Consider the following 14,528-nt stretch of genomic DNA (forward strand, 5'->3'; position numbering starts at 1 on the left):
TTGGTATCTAAAGAGCAAGAGTTGACGACCAGCTTAAGAATATATATATATATGAACAGTGTGCAGTGTACATCATAATCTTTTCTTTTCTCTTTTTATACACATTCTCTCTCTTTATGACGTCATAAAGCCTCACACGAACGTTAGCAGTCACGACATATAATAAATATACAAGCAACTTTTGTAGTCAGATCCTTCTACAAGGTGAACGGAAATGAAGACGGTTTGAACACATAACTTGATGTGTGAAACGTGTCTTGCCGAAATTCTTGTTACGCAGAAAGGCACGAAGCACAATCTGATTCGTCCCTCAAAGAAGGATCTCACCTGATGTATGCATCATATTTAAACACTCAAGACAACGTAATTTTTAAGTGCCTTTGTCTATCACATAACAGGAATACTATAATTGACTGCGCGATAGCTGTATGCTTCATTTTAAAACTCTACCTAATACATTACTTTTGAAAATATTGATAAATTAAGTAAATTTTTCATAACAGTAATCAATATTAGTTTGGAATTTTTTTTAAATATTTGTTTATATAAATTAAATATATAAAAACAAAAATATCTACTTAAAAAAGAAAACTTGAAGTCTTTAAAAAATATTGTTCATTTATAGATTTATAAAATACAAAAAACCAAATTAAATATATGTAGCTAATTTTAAACAATTTAAACTTTTATATTATTTTACAAAGGTATATATATTAATATATTCAGTAAAATTTCATTGAACGTAGTACAAAAAATTACAAATATGCTTTTAAATTTAAAAAATAGCCCCTCAAGGTTGGCTGTTTATCACTCAGAAAGAGAGATTTCCCTCCACTGTCGCCTTAACAACAGTGGAACAGTCATTACGACACTCAGCAAGCTGAGGTCATTTTCCTGCTCAGAAAACCGCTCCACAATTCATCATCGTGAGTGGTTGACCGTCATTGTTAAATAACGTTCGTGAGACACACACTTTAGAAATGATCCCTAAAAGTATGATCTTAAACATTATGGTGCAGGTTTTGATTATAAGTGTAACTGTGTAAGCTACAACTTAGGTGTTTACTGTTGTGACATCACAAACGATAGAGCTACATTGTGACGTCATATCAGATAGAGAGAGAGAGCATCGTTAAATAAAAACTGTAACTTAATAAAGTTAAATAGTTTTTGATTTAAATGTTAAAGTTTTAATAAAACTCAAAAAATTTCAATTCTTACTACGATAAAAGCTCAACATAAATTGAAAAAAAGTTTGTTAATGTTAAACTCAAAGCTTTTTTTTTGATTTAAAAAAAAAAGCAAAAATATTTCTTAAAGAATAAGTTTTCTTTTTATCGCTCTATAGTACATAAAATAAACAAAAAAAAATTATATAATTTTCCAAGTAATAAATAAAAAAGCTTAAAATTTTACATTAAATTTTTGTTTATATGCTTTGCTTTACAAATCTAATTGTACTTGAAACTTGGTGTTTAAAAATAAATAGCATTAAAACTTGTTTATCTAAATGCAAATTTACTTTAAAATTTGTAATTTTTTTAAATAATAGCTAATAATAAGATTAAAAACAATAAAAAATAAGCATCAGATGTTTCCAAATTTTGAAAAGGCTGCTTTTTTTAATTTTTAAATGAAATAATGCAATGATTAGAAGTGACAAAAACAAGAAAAAAATAATTCTGTAAATAATATAATTATAAACATTAGATAATTAATATTATATTTATATATATTTTATTTAAATAAAATTAGTTATTAGTTTAAAAATTTTCGTAAGTAAACAAATACATTCGGTTTTCAAACTGTTATTTACAACATAATCTTTTACACCTACTGTGTATTTGAAATAGTAGTTAAACTAAATTGATAAATGTTAAATATATTGTGTAAGTATATAAATTATTTGTATAAAGCTATCAAAGCTTATTGATAGTAAAAAAATTTGAAAAAAAAGGAATAAAACCGTATTTAGTTTTTTCATTTTTGTCTATAATTAACAAAACCAATAAACAATTTTTATTTTTACTAAGTTTTAATAGTTCTTAACTTCTTTTTGTATTTTACTTAAAAATCAAGAACAATAAAATTAATTATAAAACACAATGTCTGCCTTTGGATAAAAAGTATTAAGTACTTAAAACACATAAGAATTTGCTTAACAACAAATAAAGAAACCTGTTTGGGCAATGATGTTTTTGCAAAATCTCCTTTTCTGAAACAGATTTTTGTTCTTTCTTGCTGTTTAACCTAAAAAAATAAGTTATCGTGTACACACTATTATTTGAAGTTGCAATATAAAATTCGTTATTTACTCAACAAAACAAATTTGCTTCTTTAAAATTTACCTCCGTTTGATGGTCTCCCTTATTGTCAATGGGCAAAGGTTCGCGTAAGTTTTCTTTAGGTAGCTTAGCTTCTTTTGCCAAGCCACTGTACTGCAAATGCTCGTGAATAATTTTAAGAAGTTCTTCGTTTTTAAAACTGATAGGCGTACGACTGACTATCCGTTCCTACAAAGTTTGTTCTCAAGAACTTTGCTTTAAAAATAAAATAAAAACTAAGTAAGTTTCAAAATGTTTAAAACAGGGATTAGCAGTATTTTATGGGCAAGCTTTACTACAAAAAGTTGTTTGCGAGCAGTACTGTATGGAAAAATTATTTTTGTGCCACAGCTAACTAGAATAATTGTAGCTGGGTTGCCAAATGTTTTTGACAAATTTTCTTCCGGTTTTCAAAGTTTCCTCAAGGTTTTTAAAAGCACATATTTTTGGGTCTATTTTTAGTTTAAAGTTAAGTTTAAGGTAAGAAACTGTGTTAAATAGTACAAAAACATTGAAAAGATACTGTATAACTATTTTAAATGTGTTTGTTAATAAAAAAATTCAATTGATGATGACAATTTTTTCTATCTATACGATAGAATTTTTGTGTCAAATCGAAATTTACTACTGAACATGTTAAAATTGTTAAAATTCCAGGTTTTTTAGCCTAAATTGTCAAATTCCAGGTTTTTTGGCAACCCTGTTGTAGTAATGAATATAATAATACTATTTGTAACCTAATATGTGATGAAAAAAAAAAAAAAAATACTACAACCATTGAATGTTGAAATTAAAATTCTTATCACAGAAACTTTTTTGTAAAGCTGAAAAGTACATCGCGAACCCTGGTTTAATAGCTTAGTTTTTTATGAAGCATATTTAGAATTTTAAATATCTGTAAGATTTTATACTCTTTACAAAGGTAATACAATTTAGTTTATATAGTTAAGACTTTTTTCAAAAACTAACAAACTAAATTAAGTATATAATAACATATTTTATAACAAAAAAATTGTTTAGTGAAGGTTGTAAACTTACAATATATAATCTACTGGAAGTATATAAGCGAAAATACAAATTTTATATATAAATATAATCAAAAAATCGATAATGGGTCAAAATTGCACGAAGACAAAATTGCACGAAGGGTCAATTTTACACGAAGATGCTTTTGCACGATGACAAATTTGCATGAAGACAGTTTTGCACCAAGGGTCAATTTTGCACCGAGGGTCATTTTTGCACGAAAAAAAAAAACAGAAAAAAAAAACTAAAAGATAAATTGATAAAAAAGAAAATGAAAATAAAAGTTACTGACTGAGGATAAGGGGTAACAGTGATAGTAAAAATAAAAATAACTAACAAAAATTATTGTTAAAAAAAACAAGAAAAAAGAATAAATAAAAGTAATTAATTAAAAATAAAGGTTACTGACCGAGGGTGAGGGTTAGAGGTAACAGTAAAAAAAAAAATAATAGAAAAATTAAAAATAATAAAAAAACTCAACCATTGAAAAATGTCTCCATGCAAAAGTATCTTCGTGCAATTTTGTGCGCTCGTGAAAATTTGACACCTACCCGTATAAAAGATAAAATTAATCGAAAAAAATGTTACCTTCTTTTGTGTTTCTAAGTCTTTTAGTAAACTGAATGAGTTTCCAGTGATTCTTTCTGGATAGGTATTTTTGTCAGTAAACAAATTACAAAATAAAGTTGTAAATAAAAATTTAAAAAGTTAAACACAACTTAGTTTTTCTCAACATTTAAGTAAAGAGCAGTGTTAAATTAATTCTGAGACATACAGCTTATAACATGTTTATAGACAAACATAGAAAAATATCTAATACTTTGAACATGTTATTTTAAGATCTTTTTAATATACTTTAGGTTTAAATGTACTACTTAGTATGTCTTGATGATATATAGCGTATCAAATGTATTTCCATTAAAATAAAAATAAAAAAGAAACTTTTTTTTTACAAACTGTAGAAAAGTACACAGACTTCAAATAACTTTTTGTAGTTTACACTTCAAGTTTGATATGCGTTAAGACTGTTATAATGTATTACTTTAAACTCTAAGCTTACTTAATAATTTATCATTGCTTAAATTTTAAAATGTTAGAATATAATCTATTTTAATTTAACGCAGTCTTGTCTGCTCAAAACTACAACAGAAAAATAAGGTTTAAAATGCTTTTAAAACCGTTTAATTCAAATGATAATTAAAACCAACTAACTGTAAAGGAGATGAATGTATTGTAGAAAAAGTTTGAAATGAGGCGAGCACTTTGTATTGTCTTGCCTCCGAACAACTTTCTGTAGCTTTTCATAAGTCAGACACGGCAGCTTCGACAAAACTTGTCTGATCCTTTCATCGCACGAGAGTCCACACAAAAGCTAAATTAGTTGATAAAATTTCGTTAAGGTTTCATAGAAAAAAAAAACTAAATTATTATTTATTTTTCAAGCCTTAATCTTTTCTAAATAAGTTAGTTAATACTTTTGATCAAATAGTAAAAGCATTGAGTTAATTTTCAAACTTATCATAACTATAATTACCCTTTACAGGGTTCGCACTAAATTTTCAAAAAATAATTATTGGGAAATCTATAAAATATAGAAAATTTATAAAGAAATTGCCAAAAAAAAACAATAAATTTTAAACGTTACAAACATATTTTTAAAGTACATAAAGTAAAATATTTCATTAACCTTTTATAAGCACAGTCTTAGTAAGAAATTTACAAAAGTTCGAGGGCTTTTAAGCTCTGATTTTAGTTAAATAAGCAAACTTTAAATAAATTGTATTTTATATTAAATAATAAAAAGTTTTTATGCAGTAGAGTCACAGTTTTGTACTGAAATTGGACTTGAAAATAATAATAAATATTTTTATGTGTTTTTTCACCACGCGGTGTTGCTGTTTTGGCTTTTAAATTTCAATCACGAAGCATAAAACGTAATTTCTAGAGGTTTTCACATATTTTTCAATTTTTTCTAGGAATTTATAGGGATTTTTCATAATATTGCAAGTTTAAAGGGATTTATACGAAATTATAGGGAAATGGGAACCCTGCGTGTAGATAGAACTTCACAACCTTCTTAAAAAATATTACAAAATACTATTGTCGTAACCTGCATATTAAGTTTTAACGCCTAAGCTTTCACACTGCAAATTAAAACATTTCAACTTTTATAAGGTAGTAAAAACTTTAGTTGTGATTATTTTTAAGTATAAAACTGCATTTTATAGATAAATATTCAACTACTTTAAAAATATATTGACTAAGTATTCATTTTTTTCGAAAACATATTATAATACAGAAATTATCATTAATTACATATACACTACATTCTAGATAGTTCCCTTTTTTTAAACTTTGTGAACAGGACTTAGTAAACACTTAAAAACTACTTGAAAAAAAAAACATAAAACAACGAAGCAAAATCCAAGTTAGACCTAAACCACTTTGCTTAAAACTTTTTATGTAAGTGTTTTAAAGATAAATCACAATATACACGTTAAATCAAAATCAGTAAATACTTAAAAATTAACAAAAACAAACATGGCAAGTAAGTTGTGAGATCTCATCTTGATCATCGGTGAACATAGTGCTTTTTGGCAGCATCAAGTTTAATAAGTCCTAAAAAACATTTTATAGTAAGACTAAAAAACTCTAAAATAATACAAATTAAAAACTCCTAACTTTTAGTTACCTACTTTACTGGTAATAAATTTTTGGACCAAAAGTACTTTTTGTTTTTAAGAAAATTTATTATTAAAAAAACACTCTATTTTAATTTATATTTGTGCTTATTTTTACTCCAATAATAACAGACTACTCAACTCAAAAGCAAAAACTTAACTATGTAACAAAAAAAATCTATCTTTATTTATATTGGCTCCTTTTCATAGTGTAGCTCTTTATAAACTACGTGTAATTTATTTTATTATTATTTAATAAACATATCTGTTTTTATTTAAAAAGTTTTTTTTATAAATAGTTTACCTCGATTTGAAAACAAAATAAGTATTAAAAATGTTAAGTAGTGTAACAATTTTCGTAAGAAACAAATGTTACTCAGAACTTTATATTGTTTCCTGTTTATTATAGTAGTAATTAAAATTTTAGGTAAAAAGTTATCTATTGAGATTTAGATATAAATAACATTTTCTAAGTCGAAAGTTTATAAAAAGTTAAAGGAAATTTCAAAAATCATTTAAAGCTGTAGTGAAATCATAAAATTATAATTAACGCCTATAAATCTAGTTGTAGTTATAGTGCTGTTTTTTAACTTTGACAGTTTCTTATTTTGTTTAAAAAAAACTTTATTTCTTTCAAAAATTTTTACTTTAATAACAACAGCCTTAATAAGACTGAGCTATGTAAACAAATACAATTAAATTGTTGATTTAAATGTACAATTTACCCAAACAGCTTTATAAATAAACACATCTATACTGTAAAATTACATTAACAAAATTAAAAGTTATTGTTTGTTATAAATAATAACCCAGTTCAGATACATTAGTAGAAATATAGTAAAGTTTTACTGTTTAATGACTGACCTAAAAAGAGTTTTCTAAAAATCTCACAAACTCAATTTATACGTTTCTATAAAAATAAAAACTAACATTTAAACCGCTACCACTGGTGATAATTTCCCAAAACAATTTTCTGTTGTTCACAAGTCTTTCCAACGAAGTATTTTCAAACGATTCCATGTTTTGTGTGTTTAGTAAACTATCTGGTAGCATTCCGTACTTTTTCTAGTCAAAAACAATTGATAAAGTATATTTAAAAAGGTAGTAAGTTTTTGTTTATATCTAAAAAAATAGTTACTTTATTATTCTTGATGAAAAAGTTTTAACATTAAACAAACATTAAGATAGATACACTATTCCTGTGAGTAAAAAAAAAAAAAAATCGGTCCAAGACTGAAAACATTAACTTATGTAGTTTAGTTACGAAACTTGCACTACTTAAAACAAAATTTTTGTTTACTTTTGAAATTATTTAAATCTTTGTATAATTTGGTTTTGGAACTGGTTTTTACTAAAAAATTTAAACATAAGTCACTCATTTTCAAAAAAAAGTTTACTAATTAATTTCGTTTAGCGCATCCTCAGAATAATATTGCTAAAAACTATTGATATTATAGTGTAATTTTAGTTATATTCAATGAATTTGAAAAGTCTAGCTAAAAATAGTGACGTCATAAAGTATAAAAGTCTGTTTAAAAAGTTTAAATTAGAATTGAGTTGTATTAAGCTAATTTGAAGTAATTTATAAGACATAATTGCTAAAACAAAAACATTTAAAATTAAAGAAATTTTTTACCTGAAACTAAATTAAATAAAAAGCACATTACAATAAATCTTTGTAAAAACACTAACTGTATTAGCTGTAAAAACACTAACTAAGTTTCAAAAGAAAACATCGAAAATAGATAAAATACAAAAAGCATTTAGTCTAACCATTAGCTTTGGACAACAAACGCAGTTGATCAGTATCAACAGAGCATATTTACAATATTCAGTGCTACTTGGCTCTTCACTTGGAAAAATTATATTCACAAGTAATCTGTAAAAAACTCCAAAATAAATATTCTAATGAAATTTATATTAGTGCACATAATCGCATTATACCAAAACTTTAAAGAAAATATATTCAAAGCTAATTAAATGCAGAATTATTAACAAGCTCCTTTTGATTCGAAAAATTAAATTTCTTTTAATAACATCTTTTTTGATTATTATTTTTTTTTTTTTTCAAATGTTGTAAAAGTTTAATAAACACATACTTAAAAAACCCTTTGGTGCTACTCTAATAAAAGTTTAAAAAGTAAACTTTGATTTACTTTGAAATTCATTTAATTTTTAATGAAATTACTCTTTTAATAAAATTATCTCAAAGAATAAATTAAAAAAATAAAAATAGTTTTTTGTAAAGAAATTATACTTTTGTAAGACGCCTGAAATAAGGTTATTTTCAGTAACCTTTGAAACTTTTTCATACTAAGCTAAAATTTAAAACGATTATAAAGTAAATCAGCAGTAAAAGTTTATTCAAAAACTAAACTTAATATATCACTAAAAACAACACCAATTGAAAAAACTTGTAACGAAAAATTAAGCTGCTACATTAACTTTCAAAACGAAATTGTGATTTACAAACAACTTACTTTACAATTTCTGCCAGAGTAACACCAACAGTATCTTTGATCTGGGTCGACATGAGAGTCGATCTTACTTGAGGTGTAACTGTAACAATGCTCAGACAATTAAGTAAATGAATTTGTTCAATATAAACATACTTCACTGAGGCCGTCAGTATCTTAAAAAAGTTGAAATATTTTTTTTATAAAATATGAACTTTCTCAAACTGTTTTTGTTTAAAAAAAGTACTTCATTCTAAAAAATATATATTTAGTTACGAAAAAAACATGTTATACATTATTTTTTAAACTCTATAATATAATTTTTAATCATAAAGTAGATAAAATTGTAGTTGATAAATTTAAAAAATACTTTTAAAAGCAACTGGGTCCCATCGTATTTGTCAAATTTTTTAATTGGACACCAGTTTTTCTCAAAGTTTGAGTATCTCATGACATCAAGAAGTTTTAGCAGTTCAAGTCTATCATTGACTAGAATAATCTGTTGAAGTAAAAAAAGCTTATAAACTTATACTATTAAACTTATATTTAATTATAACATTTTAAATAACAATTGTTAAATACAATAAAATATTTTTATACTACAACTTTTATACGAAAGTTCTAATCAATAAACTAACTTTAGAGCAATTTAATGACCTGTTTGAAACTAGATATCCATAGTCCAATTTCATATGTGTACTAAAATACCTGAAAAATAATTCGAATAAAACCTTTAAACTTTTACTAGAAAAATTACTTACCAGCAATATGTTTCAGTTTATGTTTTCTAAAGTTTAAATTGATTTTAGTACTTTTTATTGTCTCGTAAAAATTATTAAACAATTGTTATATTAGCATGAAAACCTCATGAGAGCTCGGCTACAGTATTCGGCAACACCTCGGTCATTGTCATTGATCAAACTGTGCAATTCTTTATCTCTATTGTTGATAAAAGGAAGCACACTTATAGCATTCAACAAGTAACGAATACCATTCTGTAAAAAAACCTACGCATTTGTATAGTTGAACATGTTCACTTAATTCAACTCATAGGGTTATTAATTGAAGCGAACTGAAATACTTTGAAACTCAAACTTAATGTAAATAAACAGTTATGAAGGAAAAAATAATACATGATGCTCACCACTAATTCAAAATAAATTATCTGAGATTTTACTTAACCTTCGCCAGATTTGAGAAACCTATACAAACCTATACTGTCTTTTTGTACGTTATACATAAGTGAACAAGCTAGTATGATTCAGCCAGATTTAATAGTTCATTAAAAAGACTACATAGTATTGGTATACACTATATAAAGTATAAATTTTTCAAACAAACCACTTTGTAACATAATACTAAATTTTTTAGCTTTTTGTTTCTTAGACTTATAAATATTTTTCATTAAAACGATACTGAAATATATAAAAACGGTACTCAGTTTAAGTTAGGTTAAGGGTGAATGAATATTTTTACATAAACTAAAGCTAGCCATCGCTTAAAAGCACGAAGTATAGCCTATTAGATAATTTTTGAAAAATTTAATAACTTCAATTAAATTTTGATGTGTAGTCTGTTGTGTGATATTTTTAAACACAAACGAAAGAAGGATTCACTTTTGCAGAGTTAATTTAATCAGAAACCTGATACGAAAAGCCTATCTCCATCTTGGTTTTTGAAGCTAGAAACCTCACAATTTTTGATATTTACTTTTCAGAACTAAAAAATAAATTGTAAGGAGTTGCAAAATAGTCGCTTAAAAAATAATCATTAACACTTTAAAAAAAATTTTTTTGACAAATAAAGTACTGGTAACTTTTTAATTCTATACGATAATCTGTTTTTCAAATTACAAAAATTAGATTAAGAAAGCTTTAAAGCGATTGTATTAAAACTGCAGGAAAGGAGAGTTTTTATTGAGATATTATTTGTTGCTGCTTTTGATTGTGATTTTAGTGGGAGCTTATTATAATCTTAAACTTTAATCTGCTATATATATATATATATAAATTTAAAAACGGTGTTTAACAACTCATAGCTTAATTTAAATTTTAATAATCTGTTGAAAAATAGTTTCACACTCCTATGATCTTATCAATAAACTGATTCAAATCAAAGCAAACTTATTATATTTAATTGTTGGTTTGTACTTGTTTCAATTTGTAATCAGAGAAATGATAACTAAAATTATGAACACTACGTTAACTTAAGTTGTAATATTTTTAAACTTTTGAATGATGATTAAATTGATTCAAATACAAAATATATTAATAAGCTATCATAGGTAAATATAATAAATTGTATACAAAAACTCAGGTCATTTGTGAAAGACTGAGCTTAAAAATCCAACTTTGAGAAGACAGATTGTTGGTGATACATCTTAATTTGAAGAAAGTCAATAACAACTACCTTCAAATAGTATAAACAAAACTTTTTTTTAAACTTAACTCAAAAGTTTAATGAAAACATTATAACATAAAATAAAAAACTATAGATTATTATCAAGGTTCAAATACATGATCAAATACTAATCAAAAAAACAAATTTTAAAACATCCTACACTTTTAAAGTTCCTGTTAATCTGTTTCGCTTAAGTTTACAACAAAAAAAAACAACTATTTTCAGTAAGTACATTTAATTTATTTTACTTTCATAGGTATTAATATTGTCATAAATTTACTGCATATACAGTTTTTATTTCTTCCTTTTTAGATTTAAAATATATTTTTATTTACTGCACTAACCGGCCATAATCAGGTAAAGATCATATTGTACTTGATAAGTAAACAACTTACCATTGAATCAAATATTTTGAGAATACTCTGGTACGTAAACGAATAGTACAAGAAAAGAGCACAATGCCATTTTGTACATTGTTTAGATGCTTCCAAAAGCCATAAAACATACTTCATCATTGATGTAAGCACCTAAAATTTTTTTTTCTGAAATAATTTTTTTTGAAGTTTATTCGTTCAACTTTTTTTTATCTTCAACAAAACAAAAATTAAAATTATTCATATATATAAAGGAAAGTTAAAGTTTTCTTTATTTATATACTGCAATCAGTAATCAAAAATACTAATTAAAAGCAAAATTTAAACATATTTTTTTGAACGGATCTGAAAATACCAAAGCTATCTTTATTAGAAATAAGATCTTATTTGTTTAAGTTTTGTATTTAAGCCTGTTTTAGCCTCTTTTTTCTATCTTGAAATTGTAAATATAAAGATTAAATAATAGTCTGTAAACCGTGGTTTTACACTATTCATATAACTTAAACAAAATAGTTCAAACATGAAATATGGTTTCTTAGCTTTTGTTAAGCAGCATCTTACATGGATACTTGTTATTTTGACTTTTTTTTGACTTTTTCTTAATGTTATAGGTTAAAATTTTGCAGTATATTAATACATTAAAAATTAATAAATTTTTAATCAAGTACAATAGATGTTCAAAATAAATTGATATTCATCAACAACTCAATAGTTATCAAAGGTTTTAAAGATTTTTTTCCTACTCAGTTATCTTAACATCTCTTTCCTTTTAACTTGTGAATCTTTATATATAATAAACTTATAGTAGATTAAAGTGTTTTATTCTATTTTTAAATACTACACTTTTTATACGGGCATGTCTCTAAATCTATTTAAGATATACTGGCCTAATCAATGTAGAACTTTTCTTAAAAAGCATTAGTTAATCATTTAGTCTTTTTATCTATCTTTATCAGACTTTTACTTAGATAAATTAAAAAAAGTTTTGTTTAATAATCTATAAAACTGTAAAACCTCAAGTATAACTGTTTTTTAATACGTTCTTATTATTAGTATTACAAAAAGAAAGCTCTCTAGTTTTTTTTTATATGTCCTTTAAACTTCGTAATTATAAAAAATTGCATAATGGTTTCCTTACAACAAATTTTGATTTTAAAAAACAAAGATAACCCTTAATATTGACCGTAAATACTAAATTTTAGAAATAGTTAAGTAATTTGAATATACTTAGTAAGAAGTAACTATAGATCTAAATTATCTTTTTTTTTAAAGTTTCAAAAAAACTAGTTTTTTTAAAATTTTTTAACACACAGTTTTACACATAAGTTTTTAACCAATAGTATGTGGTAACAAAAGTTTTTAGATATTTTTAAACTTAATTCATGCTTTTACATAAATTAAACAACAAATAAAATTCTTTATCGAAAGCACTAGAATCATTGCCTTACAAATACAACAGCTATATAAAAAAAAAGAACAAACAGCTTTGTTAGAAAATGCTATTAGTGCCATAGCTTCTCTATTGTATGCTAAGTAGTACAACACCAAAGAAACTCCTCCAGAGCCGAGTGACAACCTTGGGATTTTCAACAACTTTTCAATTCCTCTTTTTTCAACAAACGTAACTGCAACCTAAAGTTTGTTTTGCAATAAACCAACTTTTAATTTGAAATATACTAAAAGTTAAGTGAGCTTTTTTGTTTAAAAAATTACACAAACTCAGCCGCAACAACAGTTTTTATATTTTTTGAAATATAAGTTTAAAATTTTATCTATTTAATCATTTAAGCTTTTAGAATCATTTTTAGCTTCTTGCCTTTCCATGACATGAGAGTTCTGCAAGAAGTTTAGCTGCAATGAAAGTAATACGCCCATTATTTATAGAACTTTTTTTCAGAAAAGTTATCAGTAAGTCAACAGCATTTTCTTCTAAAAATGTTCCTAGCATATTTTCAAAGGGAGCTGAATTTTTTTTTAATTTGTTTATAATTATTTGCATAAGACGTCAGATGAGTCATAAATCTTAGTTTTTAAAGTGTGCTGAAGAAAAAGTTTTGAACATTTTATGAAAAACTGAAAAAAATATGAGTTTAATTGTATTTGTTATCTAGTAAACGTTTTTAAATTTTATTTTCAATTATATTTTCACAAAAAATTTATTAGTTTTCCTTTTTTTATAATAGGTTTAAGTAGTTATTGACAAATAATTTAAATAAGTTATAAATTAAAAAACTCACCAATATCAACTAAAAATTCTAAGAGAATCATTTGTATAGTCGACTTATCTAACGGATCATCAAGATTGGTTTTTAATCCAACCATAAATGGTTTTAGATTTTTCCTGTAAAAAAATGTCTATTAATCAACCACAATAATAGCAATTATTGATCAAAATTAATCTAAGTGAAAAAATCTTATTTTTTTGAGTAGAAAACGATTGTTAGTATTGTATATTAAATGTTAATGAGACCAGCTGCTGTTGCTCAAGTCACTTTCTTGCAATTCTATGGAAGGTGGATTTTTATTATAATCATTTTGAATATCACAAGTAGAAGACATTTTTAAAATTTTGTTATTTTTGTGTTCTGTTAAGTTCAAAGTTCTTTTTCTAGATAGTTTTTCATTTTTTTGCTCTTGACTGTTTTTCATCGGTTTTCTTGGTAATGTTTGACGATTCGATTTCTTTGCATTGGTTTTTACCCCTTCTTCTGTAGTAATCAAAGTCCACAGTTTCTTTAACGTTCTTTTTGTCTAAAATTTAAATCAAGTTTGATTATAATTTGTTAAACAGGAAATAAATTTAAGTGCAGTACGCACTATGAAAACAGCAAAAATTGCATTTTTTTGTCTGAAAATGCGTGCTTAAGAGGAAGATTACTGTAATTGGAAATTTTATGTTTCACAGTGATTTAAAAACTAGCTTAAAATTCTAAATGTGATTTTCTTAAATATAATTTAGAGATTTTAAAATTAAATTACATTAACTCAACCTTCAACCTATGTAATTTTAAATGAAAGAAAGGTTTAAACTTTTTTTTTCATATGTGACTACTTATTTATGTCTTTACTATAGTAGTGATGAATATTAGTATTAATTTTAACAAAATTTAAAAGTTAGTCTTCAAACAATAAAATAATTTTTATGAAAAGCTTTTCTTTATTTATAGAATATTTAAGTAAATATTACTTTGAAAAAAGAGTTTTTATGTATTGCATAGTCACCTTTACATTTTGTTGACTTTCCTTTTTACCTTTGAAACTGGTGGT

The 14,528-nt window shown here is 24.7% G+C and overlaps 1 protein-coding gene and 1 non-coding gene across 2 annotated transcripts; both read right to left on the reverse strand.

Moving 5' to 3' along the window:
- Window positions 1-806: 806 nt before the first annotated feature.
- LOC145841791 (small nucleolar RNA U3) lies at window positions 807-1,003 on the reverse strand. Its single transcript, XR_014370167.1, has one exon. It is a non-coding gene; the product is annotated as a small nucleolar RNA U3 (small nucleolar RNA).
- Window positions 899-13,883, reverse strand: LOC145841478 (DDB1- and CUL4-associated factor 1-like). The gene is made up of 17 exons (XM_082948838.1): window positions 13,732-13,883; window positions 13,499-13,602; window positions 13,078-13,223; window positions 12,744-12,893; window positions 11,283-11,414; window positions 9,352-9,482; window positions 9,126-9,195; window positions 8,858-8,986; window positions 8,512-8,663; window positions 7,805-7,910; window positions 6,962-7,096; window positions 5,892-5,969; window positions 4,563-4,722; window positions 3,939-3,994; window positions 2,349-2,513; window positions 2,103-2,250; window positions 899-987 (listed from the first exon to the last, which is right to left on the reverse strand). The coding sequence occupies exons 1-17, from the start codon at window positions 13,818-13,820 to the stop codon at window positions 899-901; spliced, it is 2,040 nt and encodes a 679-aa protein (XP_082804964.1). The 5' UTR covers window positions 13,821-13,883.
- Window positions 13,884-14,528: the final 645 nt, after the last annotated feature.

The sequence above is a fragment of the Thalia democratica genome, chromosome 7, assembly GCF_965202585.1.
Source record: "Thalia democratica chromosome 7, ktThaDemo2.hap1.1, whole genome shotgun sequence".
NCBI classification, from domain to species: domain Eukaryota; kingdom Metazoa; phylum Chordata; class Thaliacea; order Salpida; family Salpidae; genus Thalia; species Thalia democratica.

Bases quoted from the DNA above. Each gene is read 5' to 3' on its own strand.
- LOC145841478 (XM_082948838.1), bottom strand. From the start codon at position 13,820: ATGTCTTCTACTTGTGATATTCAAAATGATTATAATAAAAATCCACCT. The intron at 11,415-12,743 runs GTTTGTTCTTTT...AAAAAATTTTAG, and splicing joins TAGCATTTTCTAACAAAGCT to GTGCTTACATCAATGATGAA. The intron at 7,911-8,511 runs GTAAGTTGTTTG...AGTTTTTTACAG, and splicing joins ACTCTGGCAGAAATTGTAAA to ATTACTTGTGAATATAATTT.